The sequence below is a fragment of the Acanthaster planci genome, linkage group LG05 (genome assembly GCF_054643075.1).
Source record: "Acanthaster planci isolate LZ-2023a linkage group LG05, COTS_SCS, whole genome shotgun sequence".
Classification (NCBI taxonomy): Eukaryota; Metazoa; Echinodermata; class Asteroidea; order Valvatida; family Acanthasteridae; genus Acanthaster; species Acanthaster planci.
Genome location: NC_141781.1, coordinates 19,590,566 through 19,612,321, shown reverse-complemented (window position 1 = coordinate 19,612,321; position 21,756 = coordinate 19,590,566). Strand labels below are relative to the sequence as shown.

General features: G+C 40.0%; 2 protein-coding genes across 10 annotated transcripts in view; one reads left to right on the top strand and one right to left on the bottom strand.

The window, feature by feature from the left end:
- The window catches only part of LOC147799198 (uncharacterized), a 98,945-nt gene that overhangs the window by 67,074 nt on the left and 10,115 nt on the right, over nt 1-21,756 (bottom strand). For 2 of the 9 annotated variants that reach the window (XR_015425336.1, XR_015425335.1), the window contains exons 1-4: nt 8,313-8,466; nt 5,009-5,620; nt 4,450-4,574; nt 3,601-3,695 (exon numbers count right to left, since the gene is read on the bottom strand). The gene's annotated coding sequence lies outside the window, so the exon portion shown is untranslated. Of the gene's footprint in view, nt 1-3,600; nt 3,696-4,449; nt 4,575-5,008; nt 5,621-7,685; nt 7,835-8,312; nt 8,473-21,756 lie in introns of those variants that run through there. The other 7 variants (XM_087137176.1, XM_087137175.1, XM_087137173.1 and 4 more) reach the window with 6 other exon arrangements.
- LOC110989716 (semaphorin-2A-like) overlaps nt 12,941-21,756 on the top strand; it is a 29,106-nt gene continuing 20,290 nt past the window's right edge. Inside the window, exons 1-4 of the mRNA XM_022254292.2 lie at nt 12,941-13,131; nt 16,517-16,644; nt 20,342-20,487; nt 21,646-21,714. Of these exons, the coding sequence (XP_022109984.2) occupies nt 13,118-13,131; nt 16,517-16,644; nt 20,342-20,487; nt 21,646-21,714 (357 nt within the window). The 5' untranslated portion in view covers nt 12,941-13,117. The remainder of the gene's footprint in view (nt 13,132-16,516; nt 16,645-20,341; nt 20,488-21,645; nt 21,715-21,756) is intronic.

The following is a 21,756-nucleotide window of genomic DNA, read 5'->3' as shown; positions in this document are numbered from 1 at the left end:
ACCTATCAGTACCATTTCCTACTCACAATAAACTTTTATACTGTCTACTCAGTTTTACTCCTTTCTTTAGCAATCCCAATGTCATCTTTGATACCACCTTTAAGAAAACAATTACCTCCAAAACAAATAAAACCCACACTGAAATAATTTTGTAGAAGTTAGGTAAAGTTGAGCAGCCATATTGAATGTCTTTCCTCCAAATCTCACACCAACACCTGAGAAGAAGCCACTATCATTCATCAGGTCTAGAGCCCCCTCAAATCAGAACCAGATGTCCTCTATGATAAAGGTTTGGTCATCATGACCCTGCCAAAAAAGCAACCTGTTTACACAGGAACAAAGAGTGACGGGTACCAACTTAGGATAACAAAATGATCAAAAAAATGGTGAAAAAAGTGCAATGGTCCTCAGTCCGTCACACCAAGCCATACAGGGACCCCAAAGACTTAAGTAAGCAACAGGAATCCTTTCTTTCCTATTCTTGAGAGTTTGAGATTTTTGGGTGAAATAGCATGTCAATTATGTGAGGCAGGACACCGGTGGGTTAGAGCAACAGCGACACATACAGTCAATTTCACTAAACAATAGGTATATCAACCACAGTACCTGGGCCACAGACTGCCACACGCCCCAGACAGTAGAGGGCGCCGACCAACAAACGTATGTTTAGCACAACACTGCTGCTTGTGCATGCATGTAGAATGGGATTTCATAAATACATCGAAAATACATTTTGGAAACATTTGGCAAGATAATATGAGAACCACTCCCTTGACTCAAGCCATTCTGAAAACAATTCTGAAGCATAGTTTCAGTAAATACACACTGTTGATGAATAAAACAAATAAATATGTGTAAATTGAACAAATTTTCAAAACTACACCAAATCATGCATGAACTGCAGAAAAGTGGACAATGATTTCTAAATTTCAAGGTTTCAGATTCTACTAGAATTGCTGTACTTAAATAATTCTTTTTGGAACTTTGAAAAGTGATTGTCTTGAGGTTTGTGTCTCAGATTCAATTTGTGGGAGTGATTCTCATCAATATGCAATAACAAACATCCAAAGGTATGGTTCAAAACATCTAGTACGATCAATTTGTAGCTGATCAGGACACAGCTCTTTGAGCTGGAATCTTACACGCAATCAGCAAACACAAGTTGATTTGTTTGAGACTTAAATGCAATTGTTTTGACATTGTCTTTGAGTCAACAAAATGGCTAAATTAATAAGCAGTGCGCATCTGTGTTAAAATGTACCCAAAAAAGTCAGTTTTCTAAACTTTGAGATTTCAAAATTCCAGATTTTCAAAAAGGAAAACTTATAAAAACATCTTATAAATGTCAAAATATGTTCTTGGAAATCTTTACTATGATCGTAACACTTGAAATCTTGAACCATACCTTTGATCATATCCCTTGAGATGGATCCATGGGGATGTGTTTGGAAAATCCACAAACAGGAAAGACAAAAAAAGCAAAATTACACACCAGAAATGGATAATCATCATATCCTCACACAGTAGGGACAAAGTTAGAAACATCCCAACATCAGGGAAGGGACAAAGTTGGACACATCCACACACCAGGGCAGGGGCAAAGTTGGACACATGCCCACACCAAGGCAGGGACAAAGTTGGACACATCCCCACACCAGGGCAGGGACAAAGTTGGACACATCCCCACACCAGGGAAAGGACAAAGTTGGACACATCCCCATACCAGGGCAGGGACAAAGTTGGACGCATCCCCACACCAGGGCAGGGACAAAGTTGGACACATCCCCACACCAAGGCAGGGACAAAGTTGGACACATCCCCACACCAGGGCAGGGACAAAGTTGGACACATCCCCACACCAGGGAAAGGACAAAGTTGGAAACATCCCCACACCAGGGCAGGGACAAAGTTGGACACATCCCCACACTAGGGCAGGGACAAAGTTGGACACATCCCCATACCAGGGCAGGGACAAAGTTGGACGCATCCCCACACCAGGGCAGGGACAAAGTTGGACACATCCCCAAACAAGGGCAGGGGCAAAGTTGGAGACATGTATCCCTAAACTAGGGCCGGGGCAAAGTTGGACACATCCCCACACCAGGGCAGGGGCAAAGTTGGAAGCATCCCCACACCAGGGGAGGGACAAAGTGAGAGACATGTATCCCCAAACTAGGGCCGGGGCAAAGTTGGACACATCCCCACACCAAGGCAGGGACAAAGTTGGAAGCATCCTCACACCAGGGGAGGGGCAAAGGATAGGGGATACATCCCTAAATCAGGGAAGAAACAAAGTTGGACACATCCCCACACCAGGGCAGGGACAAAGTTGGACACATCCCCACACCAAGGAAGGGGCAAAGTTGGAGACATCCCCAGAATAGGGGAACAATGAACAATTTCTGAAGATCTCTGTACAAGGGAAAACATCATTTGAAGTAAATGTATCACATACAAGAAAAGGCCAAGAATGTATGAGATATCCCAACATGAGAGATAAAAAAGACCATTCACTGAACACAGCATGGATCCATCTCATCATAGTTTAAAAATGTTTACCAGGAAAACTCAAGGAATACACGTAGCAACCTCCAATTGTTTCAGAATTTTAAATTTTGGTCTGTATACTGTTTCAGAATGTTTTCAACATTCAACTTGAAACTTATAAACTTTGTACAACTTTTTTTTAGGGGGGGTCAGTCTGTTTGTTAAAGTGTACGCTTTAGTGCAATAATTCTGAGTTATAGGATGTACATACTTTGTGCAATGTCACTGGATTCATTTGAGTTTTCCTGTAAGACTTTATGATTTTCCAAGAATGAAAAACACAACAATATCTCATGTATCACTAGCAGAAAAAGAAGAAATAAATTTATCCTCAAGCAAACTTGACAAACAGTGTTAGGGCAAATACCAGCATCACCGAGTTACAGGTAAATGCAAGGTAAGATGACATCATACAATGGTATCAACCAATCAGCATTAACGATTTAAGTTTGCTTGAAGATAAGACATTACAGACATTTACACATCAGAGCTTACAAAACAATAGCTTAAAAACCTATCCAAGTTTTCTTACTCCTTTCCTTATGAGGTTATTTTGTTTTTGCTATCAATGGGACTTGATTTTGTATTCAGCATTTCATAAATAAAAACAACTGCTCAGTGGAAATTTGGATAGTCATCAGACTAAAGAATGACATTTGGAAACGATCCAAAATTTTGGAAGAGTGCATATATTCCATGTTGTTATTTTTTCTCTTTCATCAACTCAAGATGGGGAAACTTTCTGTTCTAATGATTGGAGTAAAATACGTGGATAGCTCAAAAAAGGCTCCAAAAATATCCAAGTTTAAATCATAATGACCTTTCAAAATCACTCAAATCTGAAATGTTCTCTTTCAGAACAAACTTTCAAAATTTTTCCTGTTTTTGCTTTTTGATACTGGTCAAACATGTAACCATACACATGTATTTGAAGGAAAAAAATAAGCTGAAGATTTTTCAAAAATATCTCCTTAATTTGAGGAAAGGTCAGTGATAAACTGGGATATTTTTGACACCTTAAAACTGCAAATGTACAAATGATTCTTTTTTTACGTTTCTGATGAAAACGGATGGCTGGACTTGAAATCTCTGGAGGCAAAACTGTTGTCATGGTAATGAAGGACGTTGCTGTTTATCACGTTGTTTACCTGCAATGACGGCAAGGAGAAAATAAAGTTACAAGTGAGAAATGCATCACTGGAAACAAGTCTAAAACAAAACTCTGAGTACATCTATTTCACTTTGAAAGTCTGTGCTAAGTTTTCAAACACAATAATACATGAAGCTCAATTATTCCACAATCAGGCAATTACATATAGTTACAATAAAAAGAAACAGACTAGCTATTATCGGTTCATTTTTAATACCCATCACATTCACAAATCACTCATTGTGGGATTAATTTGTTCCAAATCTTCCAAAAGACACCAGTATTGTGATGAGCATGATGAAGCTATAACTTGAAAATATTGCTTTAACTCAATCCAGTGAATCAGAAAGTATCCTGCACTAGCGAGCAGGAGGTCATGGGTTGGAGTCCCACCCGAGTAAGCTTGTGACTTTTTTCGCAAGCTCTCGGACAAGCACTGAGTATACAGTGGTTATCAATATATATGTTGGGTAAGGGCAAAACCTGTTATATAAATTAACATCTCCCAACGCAAAAAAAAATAAATACATCTTGAAGACACACAGTAACTTGGACTAATTTTAACTGAAACTAGACACAAGAGACTGGGTAACTGGGCCCAAGCTTTGTTATATGTATTTCATCTTTCAAAGGAGTGATTTAAGTCCTGAAGCCCCAAAATTTAATTAAAAAAATTTCACATACATGTATGCTAGAGGTTAGAGTTGGTATAAAAAGATTACTACCTTGTAATAAAACTATGTGGAACTCACCTTGCAGGAAATGGCTGGTTGTATTTGTCTTCAAGGGGTTCTCTTGGACAGGTCAGGATGATAGCCTCACAATGGTCAAGGGTCAAAGGTACCACAAAACATTTGTCATTTTGTGGGGGATTTACCTAAAAGGAAATCGTTATGGAATTTAAGCAAAAGGGATGCACAAAGTGGAGCCAAGAAAAATGCTTTATTTTCAAGGAAACAGAAAAAACTCGTAACTACTAGCAATCCAATAGCTCAGCGATATGTATGAATAATATTGTGAAGTTTTTCAATTTCTTTGATGATCTATTTCCATTTACATGTACAGTGGAGAACTAGTCATTCGGAAATCAAGAAAGGCATGGTGGGGTTAGAAAGATGTTTTTATCTGCATTTGTGAGTAATACTTGCAGGTTGTGTCTGAGGCTTCATAAGACCTAACCTCAACATGATTTGCATTAAAAGATGACAGTGACTGTGTGGAAATGACAAGGCATATTTGATAAATATAAAAGGGGGAAAATCCATCCTAAGGTACACATCAAAAGCCTTTGAGCTTTGGTATGCAGCCTACCTGTGCTAATCCACTGCATGATTGGTACAAACTTGAAGTAACTCTGATGCCTGACTACTTGCTGGTTATCTAGCATGACTAGCTCACAAGATGACTGGCTGGTGGGGAGGCTGATTGGCTGAAAAGATGACTGACTGGTTGGTAGGCTGATGCTGACAAAATGACTGGCTAGTTGGTAGGCTGATTGGCTAACAAGATGACTGGCTGGTTGGTAGGTGGCTTAGTTCACAAGATGACTCACTGGTGGGCAGGCTGATTGGTTCACAAGATGACTGGCTGGCTGAAAAGGTGATTGGTTGACAAGATGACTGGCTGGCACTGGAAGAGTGATTGGGTGACAAAATGACTGGCCAGTTAGTAGGCTGATTGGTTCACAAGATGACCGGCTTGTTGGTAGGCTGATTGGTTGACAAGATGACTGGCTGGCTGAAAGGGTAATTGGTTTGTAAGATGACTGGCTAGTTGGTAGGCTGATAGGCTCACAAAGTGACTGTCTGGTTTGTGTTGGCAAAATTTGAAGACCCAAGGTCAATGGTGTTGTCATCTGACATGGAATGACCTTATTGAGTTGGCTCACTGATGGCAGGCAACATGACACCTGTTCCAAGTCTCCTGTAAAAGATCAGCCAATGAAAACAATAAAGCACTTGAACAGTAGTCGCATATCTGAGTTTTTTTAACCCGACCTCTCAAGCCTACTTTGGCCAGAAAACCTGAGGCCACTTTGCATCATCTCTCAAAATGGCTTGTCTGCCCAGTGTGAAAAGATCCAACAAGTCAACTCTGCCCGAGGACAACAGCCTGGTAATCTGTGGTTGGCAGTCATTACAAGATCAATCAGCGGCACTGTTCAATGGGAATAGCTCCCATTGTCTCAACATGGCCAGTTTGTTCGGCTGCTGCTAAATGTCAAGTGCATTAAAATGCATCACACGTTTTCACCTGATGAGGTTAGGGTTCAAGGCCACAAAACATATTTCGCCCCTCATCAGTAAGCCTGGTAATTACATGTATCTCAATTTTTCAAGGCTAACGTCAGACAATGGCCAGTATACTGGGCTACCCCCCTGCCTCAGTGTTTAACCTAGAAAAAAGAGGAGATTTTGCAGAAAAAAGTTGCTGCGAGCCCTGCATTTTTGAATTTGGCTTTCTTACCTAAGAAGTTTATTTATTCACCTGAACTGCAACTCCTCTGCTGTTCTTGTTTTTGAATTTTGGTCTCCATTTTGTCCTTTCAACGGTCACTGCAATTCATTTGCTACACAGATTCAATCTCAATAGGCACTGCAATTCATTTGCTACACAGATTCAATCTCAATAGGCACTGCAATTCATTTGCTACACAGATTCAATCTCAACAGTCACTGCAATTCATTTGCGACACAGATTCAATCTCAACAGTCACTGTAATTCATTTGCTACACAGATTCAATCTCAATAGGCACTGCAATTCATTTGCTACACAGATTCAATCTCAACAGTCACTGCAATTCATTTGCTACACAGATTCAATCTCAACAGTCACTGCAATTCATTTGCTACACAGATTCAATCTCAATGGGCACTGCCATTCATTTGCTACACAGATTCAATCTCAACAGTCACTGCAATTCATTTGCTACACAGATTCAATCTCAACAGTCACTGCAATTCATTTGCTACACAGATTCAATCTCAATAGGCACTGCAATTCATTTGCTACACAGATTCAATCTCAATAGGCACTGCCATTCATTTGCCTCACAGATTCAATCTCAATGGGTAAATACAGTCACATTAGGTGATAAACGTCAAGATTCCAATGAGTGTTGAACAAGTAGCTTTGTGTCTGGAAACTAGACACACATGATGAAGCCATGTGTATCAGGGACTGAACTTAAATTAAATCTCCAAAGTGCTTGTCTCGAGTTGCGCATCATTTGTTGCTTGTGAAGCAATGATTTCAGCCTGAGACTCAATCCCAGCAAGTTACATGTACACGTAACGTGGTTTGCTACTTTCAACACTGTTTAAGATAATCATGCTCTGGGGAGAGGAACATTTCACACCAACAGGAAATAGTTTAGGAATTGCAGCTCAAGCAAATTAATTGAACTGCTTGGTTGAGTGAAGCCATTACTAGAGAAATGGGGCTCCTACAGGTAGGAATCTAATCTGAAATACATGTACTGTACACACTTGTTTTAGTTTCGGCATAGAGTGCTGAAGTAAATAGGTCATGTGCACCACAATGTGCATGAACAGCAAAAGTGCCAACCGACATTTGAACCAACATACTTCAACAGTCACTTGACTTTCTTCACACAGCATTGCCAAACCTCTTTCTTAAGTTAGAAACTTCAACTAGATTTGGTTATCAACTGGTTCTATTCCCTTGATGATACACTGTGTTGAACTTCATTCACGTTAAAACTTCATTCCAAATTCAAAACTGTTGGCATCTGGAAACTGGGCTAGAATTCAGCTGAGTGTTCCTCAATGTGGAACTTGAAACAAATCTCAGAAAATCCCACATACATGTAAACAAGTACAAAATTATTTTAAGTTGACTTTTTAAAAACCTCTTTTCAATAGGAAGAAATATACATGTATGCTTTCTTTATTTTTTTGATCTGGGCTTCCATAGGCTATTGTTTCCATTTCCACTCAGTCATTTCACTCAAAATACAGTTTGTACCTTGAATCAAAATCTTCTGAATTCACCTCCAAAATGGTCCTAAAACTGTCTAATGCACCCAGCTTAGGATCAAGTGTAGCTCTGCTGAGTGCAGCGTTAGTATTCCACTTTTTGGATTTGGATGGGATCGTCATACTAATGCTCCACACCTGCGCATATACAATGTATACGTATTAAGGTGAAAACGGTTCTCAAAAATTCCAAAGACTCGCCAAAAATACCTTTTTCACCACCTTATGTCTTTTTTAACTACCGAAGGCAATTTATGGGGCTTCATGCAGTAGCATTTCCGACTTCACAATGTGTCAAAATGGACAAACACTTGATTTTTTTGCCGCCTGCTCCATTCAAATGCGTGGACCGAGATTCTGTGTCTGCAATAACTCTATGGGCAAACATTGTCCTCCCAGAAACACGCATGACTGACCTATACGTCCTACTCGCCTAAACGCCCAAATGTTTAAAAAGGCGATTTATAGGGTCCAAGTTGTGAAGTTACTCGGATTATTGCCCACAGTAGGGCTGTAGGCCTACTGTACATGTACATGCATGTTAAGATTGGGCCCAGTTTTCGAACACAACCTGACAATACAACAGAAAAGAAGCTTCTTTCACAAGGCGTCGTACTTTAATTTTTGTTGACAGTAGATATTTACCGGGCTTGTTATCGATACAGCAGAGAGCCGACATAAAAACTTATTAAATTGAATGGAATGTTGTAAATTCTCAGCTCACGTTCTACGATGCCTTCTTGTTCATCGCGCCATGTACGTGTACATTTCTTACCAAATATATTGCGCCCTCTATTGAGAAAAAAACAGCGCCCTCTACCGACATTTTATACCAGGCCAATAATTAGCGCCCTCTCTTGACAAAAGCAATGGCGCCCTCTACTGATTGATAATCGAACTCGTGCAAAAGTGTTGAATAATAGCGCCCTCTACATTAGTCAAGAGCAATAGCGCCCTCTGCAGTTTGGTACAGATAAAAATTGCTAGTATAGCGCCCTCTACAGAGCACTTGACTTTGCCATTTTAATCACTAGCGCCCTCTACAGAACCGATTTTTTTTTCACTCTACATGTTACCATTTTTTAAACCAGGGTTTTTCTTCCCCCCCCCGTACTGATTATAAGTTCTCGGCAAAAACTTTCAGGAGAAGAACGTTAAAGGAAATGGGACATATGGTTTCAAAGAACTGCCTCTGACATCCTGTCATATTTAAATCATTAATTTGTATTCTGTGGCTGTTGCTGATTTCCCTTTAAGTTCCACCCCAAAATTTAATTGGAAAATGATCCTGTTAAAATACACTTAATGTCAACCTAATTAATGGGACATCTCCACAAAGCTCTTTTATATTCAACTTTTCTACTGAAGTACTCAACTGCTACACTTTTCATCCTACATACTATGTACAACTGTTATTATTTTTTATATGATTTTAAGCTTAAATCAATAGATAGAGGAACATGTGCCTTTTCAGATGACACCAAGATTGCAAGATTTAGATAATCTGTAGACCTTTTATGCTCGAATATATTAAGCATTTTCCATGCGTAACTGGACCTGGTGTAGCGCAAAGTCAAAATAACGCAGCAATAAAAAGCAGTCAGACAAGAACCCGCCCTTCCTTTTCCAGATATTTCCCTAACTACTGCAAATAAGGATATGAAACTGACATAAATAGATAGAGGAACAAGTGCCCTTTGAGATGACACCCAGATTGCAAGATTTAGATAATTTTGAGACCTTTTAAGCTCAAATATGCATTCTCTCTTCGAGTAGAGGACCCGGTATACAACAAAGTCGGAATTACGCTAAAATATAAAGCAGTCATACAGGAACCGGCACTTTCTTTTGCAGATATTCCCCTAACTACTGCAAATATGGATATGAAACTTACATGAATAGATAGAGGAACATGTGCGCTTTGAGATGAAACCTAGATTGCAAGATTTAGATAATTTGGAGACCTTTTAATCTCAAATATGCATTCTGTCATTTTACGTTTGAAAACGGTTGACCTATCTTCAAGGTTAAAATATTAAGATCCACGTCGTCAGGTCGGATAACTGACTATCTTCAGTGGAAAAAGTTTACAGATAAATAATTTATTTTCAATCGCCAAAAGGTTGGGATGTTTATGCCATACCATTTCTTTCCCATATCAATTTGTTGGCAAAACTTATCTTTAGAAAAGATAACTTACTTTTGTGAATTAATATTCATTACGATATTCCCTGTAATTTCATTCTTTTAGTTACGTGCAGATTGTTCTTAGGTACATTATATTTAATTTTGAAAGAAGATAAAACATGAAACATGCACCTATATGTACAATCATATTCGTGTGTGGAATTCTCCACAGGATGAATTGTTCCGTGTCAAAAATGAGCTGATGTTGGAGTCATTTTTGCTGTGGTGTGATTAAGGTCATGATTAATGTTTTAAGCCATAGCTTTGAGCATAAATGAACTAATAGAAATAAATGTCATATGAAGGAGGAGAAATAAACCCGACTCCAACCAAAGTTACGTGTACACTCCCTATATTACTTAAAAAGCCTAAGCCGTTATCAAACAAAGGAAACCACGAGAGCCTGTAATCAACAAAAAACAACTGCACGCAGCAAAACTTTCAAACATTATCCCTGCAAACTTAACAATTAACAACTCACAGTATTAAAAAGGTATTCCACGTGTGCTCAAACTGGGAAATGTGCCGTATCTTTCAACAATGAGACAAAAGATTTAAACAAGGTGGAATAAAGATGGCATTCTCGGCGTGAGAAGTTAAAAGAAATCAAATTTATTTTCCACATTGACATCTACCAGAGTATTAAAACATTATTGTCGATATTTCATCCAACATGTACCCGCTGAAAGAGGAAATGGTGGCTGAATAAAAGATGTTTACAAACAGATAAATCTTAATGAAACATTAAATGGAGTCCTATTACAAATACACCTGGACCAAAAGGGGCCAGTCAAAATTGTTTTCAAGTGTTCCCTTCAGATTTTCCACAGTCACCCAATTTAAAAATTTTTTTTCTCAAATGACTGCTTTTTTCAGTAAAATTTCCTACCTCTCCGCACGCATTCCTTGTGCATCACACTACAGCTGCTATCTGTTGCTGACAGTACTGGCGTATCAGTGAGAGATTTCACCTAAATATACTTATAGAAGGGGGCAGTTTTGCAACATTGTCTGCGTACCCCAGTACAGAATTGGAACGGCGTAGTGTTATGGAGATCATTGGAAATCACAAACTCCACAAAGACTGAGCTTTCTAGCATGCTCACTTTCTCTATTTTAGTCAGCCTAGACCAGGACACCGAGAAAAATGGAGAAACTAATAACAATCGGGATGGCTTGCCTTTGATTGAAAAGTGCCAAAAGAATCACCTGAATTTTAGTTTTTAATGAAAATCATGAACTCCACTCATACTGGGCTTTATGGTATTCTTGATTTAGTTAGCCTAGGTTGAGATGGCTTGCCCTCGATTAAAAAAAAAGCCTTAAGAATCAACTGGTTAAACAAAATAAAAAAATGTCAACATCAGAGACTCGGGATAAAAACCGCTGTTATTGAGCCTATCGCAAAAGAAGACATGGACTCTTTGGAATTATCCAAAGGAATTAGTTTTTAAGTTTGTGCTATGATCATGCACATAAAGAGAGTGCCCCAGAAGTGGGAAGACTGTTTGAGGTCACCTTTAGTACAGAGCGAGGACTGAGCTCACTGTCGGAAGCTTCCAAGTCAGTCAAAGAAAGGAAATGGCAGGAAGTCAAAGACCAGAAACCATGTTGCATGCATTTCTCGGCTGGAGTAGACAAGGGCAGATCTAAAAACTAATTAGGGGAGGAGCGTTTTGGGGAGGAAGGGAGCCGAAAATTGAGAATTTCTATGACCTTTTACAGGGTGAGGCTATCTGAGCACTTTCACTCATTTTTGAATGAAGAGAAATTAAATGTATCCAACAAGTTGCCTTTTTATCAGATTAAAAATATTTTGTTCCTTATACTTTTACTATTGGGGGGGGTTGGGGTGGCTATCCTTGTCCAAGCTCCCCCAGGATCCATAGAACATCTGACTTGAGAGTTTTTACTTTTCATGCCCGCTGTATCTTTTTCAGGTTTACTGCCACTGATTGGACTTTGGCCGCTCTGTTCAGTTTAAATGCCAGACCTGAGCGGACCTTACCAACAAGGTCCTCTTCCCCCTGATTCTAGCGCAGAAAAAAATTTTTTTAAATATTTAAATTGACCTTAAGACATACACGACGAATAATAATACGCTCCGAATGGGGTACACGAAAAGGTATGATAAACACACACACTTGCTTCACCTACGAAGTGTGGACATTCCTTTGTTCTCTTGTGGTAATTTGACAAAAATGCTCCTTTTTCGCCCACAAGGATAACTCCTTCCAGCTGGATTTTTGACGATTTCCTGGACTGTTCCTCAAAACACTGCGTGGACGTGTGCGAGTCCACACAACGCCATCCTACCCTACAATATGTGGACTTCTTTTGTGCTATATTAGGCAAGATATCGGACGGAGGGGTACCCTCCTTACCTGTCCAATCCCTACACACACTCTAGACTATTGTTTACCTAACACATCCCCCCTAGAAGTCGGTAAAGAATTCCTGAGATTCCGATCAAACAATGACCAAAACAGAGTCGGGGGGGGGTTCTCTCCGTCCCATATCTTGCTTCAAATGTTTTGCGCAGAGGTCCTCACTATGTATGCTACGTATGTACACCGTGCAATGGAATAACAGCATGACAAGCTTTTACCATGAGAGCTTTTTACATATCACAGCTAAAAAAAAATTATTTAAACAGTTTATGAAAACTAAACACTGATGTAGATAAAGTTATGACAGACGTAGATAATGCAATGACAGTAACCAGTCAAAAACTTTCCGCTGAAAGAAATAACTTCGTGAGTTCGAAGAATGGATCCCTTATTAAATGTAATTAAATGTTATTCCTTTGTTGCAAGTGCCGTGGGTTTTTTCTGCTTTATGAAATGTGCCGTGCCGAACGATAAGGGTATATAGAGGTTGACTGCAATGTTTCTCTTTAAAAAAAACTCCATGGCGGTGACTGCATGGCGACCCAAAATACTCGCTTTTCGTCTGAACTTTCTGCTGCTTTTGTGTGCCTCTATCGATGTGCATCGAAGCGGAAATCCAAAATTTATGACTGTACTCTGCGTGTCTGCAATCGGCCCGTCTGACAATGCTCGCTCAGCCTTGTTACGCGACCTACGCCTGCTTTCAGTTTGCTGTATAGGTACTATTAGATTAATATTCTGCCCGCTGTGATCTACCCGGAAACAACTTGGACAGAAAACTTGCGAGTGGGCTCATTTCAAACTTACTTCAAACTGGAGGAAGCATTACAACAACCCATCCAGGATGATCCCTGTAAGGTTAGTAAAACTGCACTGCATGAGTTTAGAACCTATTTTACGCCCGTAAATTGACCGTTTCTTTATAACTGTACATGCTCATGTACTTTTGAAACCGTCATATTTGGGTAGGGAGTGATGTAGATCCATATCATTTGTGACACTGCCAGTTGAAGCCGTTTCTTTAAAAATACATCTTCCTTCAATTAATTACAGTCTCGGAAATTAACTGCGGAACTTCTACTCGTCCAAGCGCTATTTTTACTTTAAAAGAAAATACTCTTTCAAAATTTTGCAGTTATAAATAAACATTGACGGCGCGTTTATAATGGCCTCCTGAGGTGATTTTTTTGTATCACCAAAGGGCAGTTTGTTCTACCAGTTGACCATTCAATACCTTTTTGTATTTATATTGATTGAATTAGACACCTCGCATTCAGATCAGCAATATGTCCCAGAATGGCAGTTTCCCCTTCAAACGTTCATGTATATAATAATCAGTTTTCTTGTACAGCGTATATCGACGCTTATCATCATTATCCTTGCACATCGGGCTCACATCATCTGAATATTCCTGAAACATCTCAGCTCCCTGGGGAGTATACTAGCCCAATGCTGCCATTTCGGCGCAAACGGCTAAACATAACCGTGTCTGCCCATTTACTCCTGGGTGGAGAGAGGCACATAGGGGTAAAAGTGACTTGCCCAGGATCACAACATGCTGCCACCAGCTGGATCCGGATTCGAACGTACAAACCCTAGCCACTACGTCAAATGCCTCCATATTTCACACATTTTCATTTCCTTTCTTTCCCTTGAACCACTTTCAGAGCGTTTCACTCTGATCAGGGCATTATTTTTTGACTATTTCTAAAACGGACCCAACTTTTGTGCGCATGTCATAAGCGCAATACAAAAACTGTGGAGGAACAGTATTTTGGTTGCTATGAACCTCTTGTTGTTTGGTCCATTGGAGTGCATGTCAAATAAATAAAAACGAACGTGTCAAATAACATTTTACGCACTCCCTGGGTGGTACAATGTACATGTACCTTTTGTCCGGCAAGCGTTTTCAATAGAAGTGTTGTGAGTGATTCAATATGTAAATTTAGGGGTAGTCCCGTATTTTTTGTGAACCGCCTTCCTGCAGTTCACGCATCACTAGACATTTTATGTCAACAGGTTTATTTGAAAGCCAGAGACCAACGCATTTCCCTCCATTAAGCATACGCACAATATGCCTTCAAATAACCAAGGTCTTAACCGCCAGGACGTGGTGCCAACAAGTTTTTCCGGCATGCTTGCGTGCAGAAAGTTTAAGAAGTATAATTTCGCTCTAACGCAAAGAGGTTATACGCCGATTAGTATAATGACGTTAAAAGGTTTTGATGCGGGAACCTTTCATTTGTACAAAACAACATCAGTTATGTGAACTCATTATTTGAATTGTTGGTAGACATTGCCACAATTATAATTACTGCTTTTTTAATTGTGATTTTGAGTCAGTGTATGCCTCGTGATATCAAATTACTATGATTCATGCCTATACATGTGATCACTCGAGTTGTGCGTATTTTTAAGTCATCAAAGTGTCGTAAACTATCAAATTACAAAACAGCTGAAAGAACATTTAGAGAAGGGTTAAGCGGTAACTTTTGAATTCAATGAATCCAATGAAATGTTACGTTTACATTTTGCAGAATGGTGCTTTGTCGCGGAAAATTTTGTTGAGGCACAAAGTTCCGTAACTTTCAATTCTGGGATCACTAGAAGTGCAAAGGTGGATAACTTAGTTGTGGAAGGACAAGACAAACCAAATTACTACACTGTTAAAAACATTATGACAGAGACTACAGGATGGATAATGAGGCGACTGGATGAGGGCGCCCCCTAGTGGCACATCAAAGAAGGTGGATTTTTCAAAATCGACATTGACCGGCACACGAAATTCATTTGTCAAAAAGAGCAGAGACACATTTGTTGGTCATGAAATATTGTTTTGTGAAGATAAAATAATTTATTCATCATACTGGATGTTCTGAGAAGAATTTAGAGATGATAATTTTCCTCTTTATTTGAACTTTATTAGCCTACCTCAGAGATGCCATCTTGCACGAACCAATTATTTTACCCAATGATAAATATCAACGCCCTTTAATGTCATCAAGCTGGAAGTTGATAAAGCCCTATGTCTTCGTATTTCTAAATAGTTGTAGCAATAATCAAACACGAAGGTTTTAATTTGACATACTTCGTTTTCTTGATTAGTTGCTGTCTGGTATTATGGCTTTGTTTAGGAGATGTAGGTTCTTGCACAGGAAAAACTCAATAAATTCTTTAACATGTATGTCTTAATAGTTTTAGCAAGTTCATGTAACTGAATGTATCTTTTAATCAATTATGGTTGTTGTGTAGGATCTGGTGCAATTCAACCTTCTGGACTGCAATAATGGTTTTAATAGAACATCATACTCTCACTATTCGGGATATGATTATTTTTAAGCTCGAATACAAAAGTGATGATATTTTGAGGCCTTTTCCAATGATTGCAGACAGAAAACAATGTACCCTGTGACATCGCCCCTTCCCAGACCACTTGAGACAGGAAATTTACTCTGTTGTCTGTTTTGGAACTAGGAAATTACCGCAGAGACAAAGTCACTTGTCGCCAACATTACTCATGCAGGTCTTGCTCCTCCGAAATACACAATTAGTCATAAATTAGTGATTGTAGGACGTAATGCGTTGCTTTCTTTTCCGTTAAGGCTATTTACGTTTTAGCAGGCAACGTTGCGCTCCCTGTTACGTTCCCATTATTGTCCATGTATTGACGATGATGACATTATTACATGCATTAGTTAAGTTCCCACATTCTTTTCAACCTTCCAATCCAGAGGAGTAGGCCTATGTCATTTGTCCAACAATTCTGTCAAGATGCTGTTATGTTTACGGGTATTTCAATTCAACATGAAACGTAATATCTGAATACCATACCTGTGTTAATTAAGAAGTCGTTATTTTTGTGGAAATCGTTGTCTTTTGAACAGAGACAGGGTTTGCCTGTGGGCCAAGCGACATCGAACACAACGGGGTCTATTGCAAGCCGTGCGATAGCGCTTGTACTGTGTGCAATCATGCGATGTACATGTGCACTGTACATGCGAGCGTTCTGCCGATGATGTCATCAAATTAGGCCTGGAGCACGAACGGCCGGAAAGGGGATTTTTTGTGGGCGGGGAAACGCAGGATCTTTTTATTCATTTTGGGCTCACGATTAATCGGGTAAACATTGAAATTCAAGATTTTTTGAAATGGTTACGTATTTTTTTTAGTGTTTTGAAATACTTCACGTGAACTAAATGTTTTCAATTTTTGTCCACCTTTAATTCTCATTTTCTTTGACCAGGACAAGTTCACAGGCCTACTGTGTGGCGATACTGACAGCTCTGCAACTGGTTGTCTACTTCAGCAACCCGCTTGATGCAGTCAGACTCGACCGGAACGGAGATTGCTGGCATACTTCTCCAGCAGGTGGTAAGTAGAGTGAAAGATGTTCTCAGTGTTGCCCTCTAGAGTTTTGTCTGCTTTATTTTATTTCGGGTCTGTGATTTTCTGCTTCAGCAGCGATTTTCTTTTCACGCATGAACATAGATTAACAGAACTTGCAAGAGGCGACGGCCTGCATTAATTATCAAACCCAGCGGGCAAAAGTCTTCCCTTCCCTGACAGGCCGAAAGGTATACACGTTAACCAGCGACTGACTTGAACGGTGGACTGGTACTCTAGTCTGACTGGAGTGGGGGGGTTGTGGTCGACCTTTTTCTGATTTTAACTTTCAGCGGCTTTTTTTTTCTGAAACAGTGTAATGTATATACTTGAAAGGCGACACGAACATCAACCCTGTTCCCTGGATGTGCGTACATGTGTGACATTATTACGACGTCTTCAGTTATCAGATTAATTACAAGAGATTTTACTCTTCGAAATGACCTTTCTCTATAAGCTGTATCTCATTAACCCTGGATGTCAAACTATGCATACTTTCATGACGTCACTGTAACGTCATCAGGTATCATATTAAAAGAATTAAATTGAATGAAGTAGCACGTCCATATTGAGAGACCTGAGAGATAGTAATTTCAGTACCAATTACTGACTGCCAAGTAGGTCGAATGACACTAACTGCCGAATAAGTCAAATATGGCATTGACTGCCAAATAAGTCAAATGAAACTGACTGCCAAATAAGTCAAATGACACTGACTGTCACCTGAGTTTAATGACACTGACTGCCAAGAAGGCCTGGAAAAATGACACTGACAGCCAAGTAAGTCAATGACGCTGACAGCCAGGCAAGTCAAATGACACTGACTGCAAAATAAATAAGTCAAATGACACTGACTGTCACGTCAGTCTAATGACACTGACTGCCAAGTAGGCCTGGACAAATGGCACTGACTGCCGAGTAACACTGACTGCTAAAAATGTCAAATGACACTGCCACATACGTCTAATGAAACTGACTGCCAAGTATAAGCCAAATGACACTGACTGGCAAGTAAGTCTAATGACCCTGTCTGTCAAGCACTCCTAAGTCAAATGACACTTACTGTAACGTAAATCAAATGACACTGACTGCCTGCTAAGTCAAATGACACTGACTACCAATTAAGTCAAATGACGCCAACTTCAGGGTTATTCGGAAGTGCAGTATTGGGCTTCAGCAGTAAAACAAAATTATTTTGCACCCAGCAAAACACACCAAAACTAATACGAGTGTTATTAAAAAAGGGATCAATGACATGATAACATTCAGGTGCACCCGTTTAAATTAATTAATTTGTGAAATTTATAAATAATAACGTCATCATCCCAGAAATTATTGAAGGGACACATTTCAAGATGATCATATTTGACCCTGCTTTGATTTAATGTACGATTGCGACGTTTTACGTGTATTTACGGTGAAGTTAGCCATCTTGCGCCGCTTGGCGGCGCTATACGATCTTTGGTTGGGACACACAGCTGAACCCTTATCGCACCAGTGTAACGGTCTCATTTATCTGGCATGCTCGGATATCCAGGCATTCACCAAACACTGCCGAGCGACCCGAACTAGTGCCCAAATGTATGCGCAGTAAGTCCTGTTTGGTCACTTTAATGGGTGTGCTGAATTCCTAACAACCTCGACTACAGAGGCTGCGTGCGCGTTCGAATTAAGATTGCTCAAGGCGTGTTGGGAAGCAGCGTATGGAACTGCAAGATCGTACCAATGAGAACGAGGTTGCGTGTGTACATGTACTGACCGTGGAAACCTCTCCAACATCTGCACTCATGGCCATAGAGTTGGATATTATATCCAATTCTATGGGCTCGACATATATGACCCAGTATGATTGCACCAGCCCCGATCTCCCAGTCTCATATGCATTCCTTCGTACGCCTAAGCCTCCGCGCGCGCCAAATGCGGGACCACAGCGTACGTAGGCCTACGTACGCAACTGGAAAAATCAGCACGGCGGATAAGTGAGCACGTCGCGGCAACGTGCTCATTTATCCGGTGCGTTCTTCCGGAAATCCGAGCACGCCGGATAAATGAGACCGTTACAGGGGAAAAAGAGGTCACGCAGCTTCAAACAGTTTATCACCGCTGGACAGTTGGGGTGCCTGTCAGAAATTGGGCCATTTGGGGTCACGCACACCTTGTGGCCACCTTGATTTTTATGGCGTGAGGAAGCTAACTGACTTGATCTTATTAGACACATTGAAGAGAACATTCGGTCACTTTTGCTTGAGCAGCCGTCCACCCTGCTCAGTGCCACCATCTTGCTAGGATGCAGCGTGCCCCCTTCTTTCTTGGTTGGTGTTCTTTCAATGTTCAACTTGGCCGATTCTGGAGGATTTCGACACCGTGAAGTGGCTGCTGTACACGGTTGTCATTATTTCAGCGGGGCCATAAGGGAATCCCCTTTTTTCCAAAATGGTTTTTTTTTGGGGGGGGTTCCTGGAATCAGCAAGGTCACCGACTTCGGTGGAATTTCATTCAAAGGCGCCGCAAATAGACCTTAAATATTCGGTCCATATCAATCAATTATTTATGATAATTAATTCGGGGAATATGCGGAGAAAACACATTGGCCTGCTTCTTTTGACAGTGAGGCACAAAATTATTCAGGGGTCAAAGTGGAGAAAGCCACTTTATACTGTAGCTAATTTTGCTGAAAAGACATATTTATATTATTGGCATTTAGCCTCTGTGCCTATTGGTCATACTGCAGCATGATCGCACTTGAAGTCTGCTAGTTTGGGCTGAAAAGTGGTCACAGCTACGTATACATCATTATGTTAAGGCCAATGACTTGTTATGGTATGGCTAATGATAAGTTGGCTCTGTCGATATTGTCTAATCGATTAATTTTCTTCGGTGGCATGATTCATATTAATTTAACCGCACTATACGCATTTGGAGATAAAATTGTATCTATCGATTGTGCCGGTAGGTACAAAATGAAGTTCGGCGTCATCAGCTTCGGGCGGGAACACTTTGAAACAATTGGTTATAGCTTTTGTGTTGTGCTAATAAATGTAGATTAATTGCAGTCTCGTGTAATCGCCAGCAGGCAGGAAAAATCTGTGTCGATTGCCAATAAATTTGTGCTTTGCTCATATAAATAACAGTTTCATGTCATCATCTTTTGGCGGAAGAGATTTGAGACAGTTGTTTATACCTTATACTTTGCTTCTGTTAATTGCAGCTAGTTCCGCGTAATCAGACGGGAACAATTTGAGACAAGATATCTTAGCAATGTGTTGCTTCTAAACATATGCGCTTTGCTCCAAGACCTGAGCCATGTTCAATAAACCGCTACTCAAGCCACAAGGACAAAGAATTAATATCCCATGCGAGTGTTCACCCGGCTCTGATTTTCCGTCTGTGGGTCATAGTCTCATCACGGGGATAATGGAAAATAAAAGTTTCTGCCCCGTACCAATGTGATTGAAATTCTACCGATGGGAGCAAACCCTCAATATTTCATCAACCGTTACGAAACTGTTGTCTTTCAAAGCAGTACTTGGAAGGTAAAACCAGGAATCCAATTCACGATTACAGCTTTGCCTTGTATTTAGTAATCCTTTAGTGGATTGGGGCGGACCTCCATATTTCCACCATACGAGTCCTGTTTCCAGATTTCTGATTTTTAAAATATTTATTCCTGATTGAAATAACTCAGAATTAGGTGTCGAGGAAGACAGCGTGCAGACAGGTCTACCAGCTTACAGGATACTGAACAAGATAGATGGCAGCATCTACATTGGATCAAATGAAACCCTCACGAGGTTGTCCATTGATGACAATAACCAATTATCTGAAAGTCAGGTGGGATATCTAGTTTCATTAGACGGCAATGTGCGTTTGCTGTTAAATCCGAAGGGTGTTTTGCTATTGTATGCCTTAATCCGTTGTCAAAACGCAAGGCAATACCTGTTTGGGGCGTTCTCGTGTAGGCGCGCGGGCAAAAAATAGCAGAAAAGAAAAAAAAGAGAAATTTCAAAATGAAGATTAATGTTTGAAAATAAATAAACAGCTTGGATCTCCGGCAAGAGACTGCATGATCGTCTCTGTGATAAGTAACGCCCAGCAGATATTTTGATTGGCCAGAACAGAGGCACCACTTGGTATATCAGAAATTACCGCTTTCTAAGATCTCTAGGTTAGCGCTGCAGTGTTGACATTACCTTGACACTTCTCGACTACCCTTTGTTCGGGCAGCCGGGTACATGGTGTACGCTACCATTAATATTAGTCACAAACAAAAGCTAGACAATCGGCTGTGTTTCTTCATTTGTCCTTCACTTGATCGAATAAAAGTGGAAAAGGTATACATGTACATTTTTGGCTAACTTTTATCGGGAAAATGTGCTCTCTGTAAAAATGGTATGTTTGATTTTCGCAAAATTTGTGTCCAAATGACCACAAAACTTTTTCTATAATCTCCTGAAAAGGTTAATTGAGATTTTTAAAAACACTTTGTGGATTTTTTGCATTTTTTATCAAGTTGAAGATCGGTACTTTTCAGGAAGGAGTCTTTGCGCACACGGCTCACCACGCGCACGCCAAGTCCATAATAATTATAAGGAGATTATTCTGGACAGCTATAAAATAAAATGGAAGGGGTGCTCGGGAAAATGAAAATAAAATTCTGCAACAAAATCGTTGGAAATCTGTCACATATTGGCTTCTTTTGGCTCTCTGACTAAAAAGGTGTTTATGAATGGGAATATGTGTGCTTGGCAGATGTTAAACTGTAGTTTAAGACCGGCTATAAAATGAAAATGGACGCTACTACATGATCAGCGTTTAAGACCGCACGTTTAAGACCGATCAAGCACATATTATTCCGTATTAATACAGAAGCGGCAGATATTTATTTTCCTGAACAAATAAGGTTCTTTGTCTAACCTCTGGGGAGATAACTTAAAACCAATTTATGGAATACGTTTGGTTGACCTTTTGATTACTTCTTATCCATTTCAGATTACGCTTCAAACAATGGAACCAACGCTTGTCGTAAATTGCGCAGCCCAAAATCCAACCAATAAAGAGGTGAGGTGAATTATTCTGGTCATTTAAACGTTTTTTTGAATG